The 2,868-nt window shown below is 39.1% G+C and overlaps 1 protein-coding gene across 4 annotated transcripts in view; it reads right to left on the bottom strand.

Moving 5' to 3' along the window:
* Positions 1 to 2,868, bottom strand: part of RNF20 (ring finger protein 20) — a 25,830-nt gene that overhangs the window by 11,779 nt on the left and 11,183 nt on the right. For 3 of the 4 annotated variants that reach the window (XM_023534223.1, XM_023534222.1, XM_023534224.1), the window contains exons 7-10: positions 1,688 to 1,834; positions 1,433 to 1,510; positions 1,114 to 1,233; positions 12 to 131 (exon numbers count right to left, since the gene is read on the bottom strand). In XM_023534223.1, the coding sequence (XP_023389991.1) occupies positions 12 to 131; positions 1,114 to 1,233; positions 1,433 to 1,510; positions 1,688 to 1,834 (465 nt within the window). The remainder of the gene's footprint in view (positions 1 to 11; positions 132 to 1,113; positions 1,234 to 1,432; positions 1,511 to 1,687; positions 1,835 to 2,868) is intronic. The other variant, XM_023534225.1, reaches the window with a different exon arrangement.

The following is a 2,868-nucleotide window of genomic DNA, read 5'->3' as shown; positions in this document are numbered from 1 at the left end:
AGGGTCCGAGCCTCATCCAAATGTGCTTTCAACTGTAAGCTCTCATTGTACAGGACGGAGAACTGTGACTGCATGCAGCGGTATTCCGGGGTCTCCTTAACCACTTCTTCCACTGCGCTCCGCAACTCCACCTAAGGAGGGCCCAAAGAAAAGAAAAGCCAGAAGCAGACTTTAGCATCTGTGCCCTACATGTGACAGCAAATTAAATTTTAAACTCACTGATGTCTTGCACACTTGAGATAAGTTTTATGACAATTATGAAGTGGATCTACCCATTACCCTGGTTACGTAAAAATCTACTCCAAATCAAATTAGACCATCCGAGAGGTGGTGCCTGGAACCTGTATTCTTCCATCCAAGAATTGTTTTAATTGATAGGTATTTTATATGATATGTCGACCTAGATCCAAGGACACTAGAAGAGCCCTATGAAATCTGTCAGATCTAGAGACAGAGACAAGCACTATAAAATTTGTCAGGATACTTATTTTAAGAATATAGCTGAGGACCCCACTCACTATCTTGTTTTCTTTATTCATATATTTACCTAGAAATAAATCAAATTACAAAAGACAGGTGGCTATGATGGAAAGAGAGGTGGGAGACTTTCAGAATCCACTTTCTTCCCCCCAAGAACCTGAGGAGAGAAAATTCTAATGTCAGGTTTGAAAACTAACAGGATCACTGACCATGTTTCTTTCTCCATTTTGGCAGCTAGAAACTGCAGAGCCAAATTCTGTGGCCCACATTTGGCAATTACTGACAGGTAAGTAGCCTACCCTGCTACTGTGTGCACATGTTTCTTGCACGTATCTTGTGCACAAGGCCCATTTTTATAACCATTCTGGATCCTTATCCTAGTTTACCCTACACCTTATTTTTCTCAACAATTCCTAAGTTACAGCACCGTGATTCAGTCTGTATATCTTGTAGGCTGCTTTAAATATTTTCAGAACAAAGCAGGGTACAAGTATATTATGAATAAATAAATAGATATACTAACAAAACTCACATTTTTCTTTTCCCTCATAAATTATGAAGGTTCACAAGTATGTATGTGAGTTGGTCAGCAGAATGTTTCATTTTACGCTCCCTCAGAGACATGTCTCCTACCTTCAGCTTTTCATTCTGCGTAGTGACCTCGTCAAAGTCTTGCCGCAGTTTCTCCAGCTCACAGTGACGGTTCTGAGCCAACTCTTTATTCTCCTCAAGCTCTGCATTCATTTCCTCAAACTGGAGAGAAGCAGAAAATTAGCCAAATGAGAATAAAGAACAAGAAGTTTTATATCATTCCCATTCCTAAGCTTTCATCTTCACTGATCCACACCTCCACCAAAACCCCACTCTGCACCTGTGAACACAATCCTAAGTACCCAGCCCAACACCTGATACTGGATCAAAGTATGTGTCCTGAGAGAGTCACTGATTTTACCTTTCGGGCATTGATAGTGATTGTGCCGCCATAGAGACTGCTTCCCGCTCCATATACCTTATAACCTTTCGAATTCACCTACAGAGAAGACAAAGATTCTTTAATGAGAGACCTTAATTTAAGATTTCAGTATGATAACCAATGTACCTTCAAAGGAGTCCGTTTATCCCAAGTACTACTACCCAAGCCCATCTTTTCTGAGTAGATTCCTCAAAATGATTCTAGTCTCCAAGCTATGAATAAAACAGCACTTGCCCGTTCTAGAACCTCTGCTAAGTGTCGGTTGAGTCGCTGTTCCCTCTTCCGAATTTTGTCAATATCCCACTGCAGGTCATCAATCATGGACTCTAGGACAGACACTCGTGACTCAGCTGTCTCCACTTTACTCTGCAACTTGGAGAACTACATCCCAAAGACAGGCATTCAGAAAAATATAGCAAAAAAAAAGATCAAGTTAGAAAACAATTGCCTTTTATCAATACCTTCTTCTCAATACAAGAGTATAAAAATAAAATTATAGGTTCATTTAACAATTCTAAATCAGTTGCAATCATGAAAACCACAGAAGTCTATAAGAATGCTCAGGCAAGGAAAAGACCACTTAAGATTGAATAATTTATCTACCTCTGAGAGGTACCATTTTCCTAGATAGAACAAAACCCATCAGAAAATATTTATTTTTTTAAGAGACAAAAGATAACATCCTTGATTTTACCAGACAAATATCTTAGGAGACAAAAATTTAAATATATACTCAGAAAAAAAAGCCATCTTTACCCCCAACTTTCTCTTCCATTTCCACAAATAAGAATCCAAAGAGAACAAAAAGAAAACTTCCATTCTCTTTTTTAAACTGACCCCAGGACAATCTAAAATCAGATACTACAAAGATAAAAACAAAAACAAAAAAAAAAAAAACCTTTGTTGTTCTGTTTATTTTGGAGGTATGCACTAGCTAATGCTATTTAATACTTTAGTCACAAAGTTGTTAATGTTCACATTAATCTGTAGGTGGGATCACTGTCCCCTCTTCTTGAATCCTGGTCAACTTTAGCGATTCAGTGGAAAAGATGCTACATAACGTTGAGGCTATGTCTGAAATCAGGCCACGAAGGCTCTGCCTGATGCTCTCAGGACACTCAATCTCTGAAAGAAGGCAGCTGCCATGTAAGAAGCCTCACTACCCCAAAACTGCCGTTTTGGAGAAGCAACATGTAGGTGTTCCAGTGAATAGCTAAGGTGAGCTCCCAGCTGACAGGCAGCATCAACAGCCAGCCACAAGTGCCATCTTGGATGCCAGGTCAGCTGAGCAAAACAATGTATCTCTCCAGGTTAGTAATGCTAAGTGAGATTTGAGAAAGGCCTGGAAGATGAAAATTTTTCTCATGTGGTAGCATCTAGTTTATGTCTTAAAACATAAGTTATTCAATTTTTTT

The sequence above is a fragment of the Pteropus vampyrus genome, unplaced genomic scaffold, assembly GCF_000151845.1.
Source record: "Pteropus vampyrus isolate Shadow unplaced genomic scaffold, Pvam_2.0 Scaffold123, whole genome shotgun sequence".
NCBI lineage: Eukaryota > Metazoa > Chordata > Mammalia > Chiroptera > Pteropodidae > Pteropus > Pteropus vampyrus.
The sequence above is the reverse complement of the archived record's forward strand: the minus strand, read 5'-3'. Positions and strand labels throughout refer to the sequence as shown.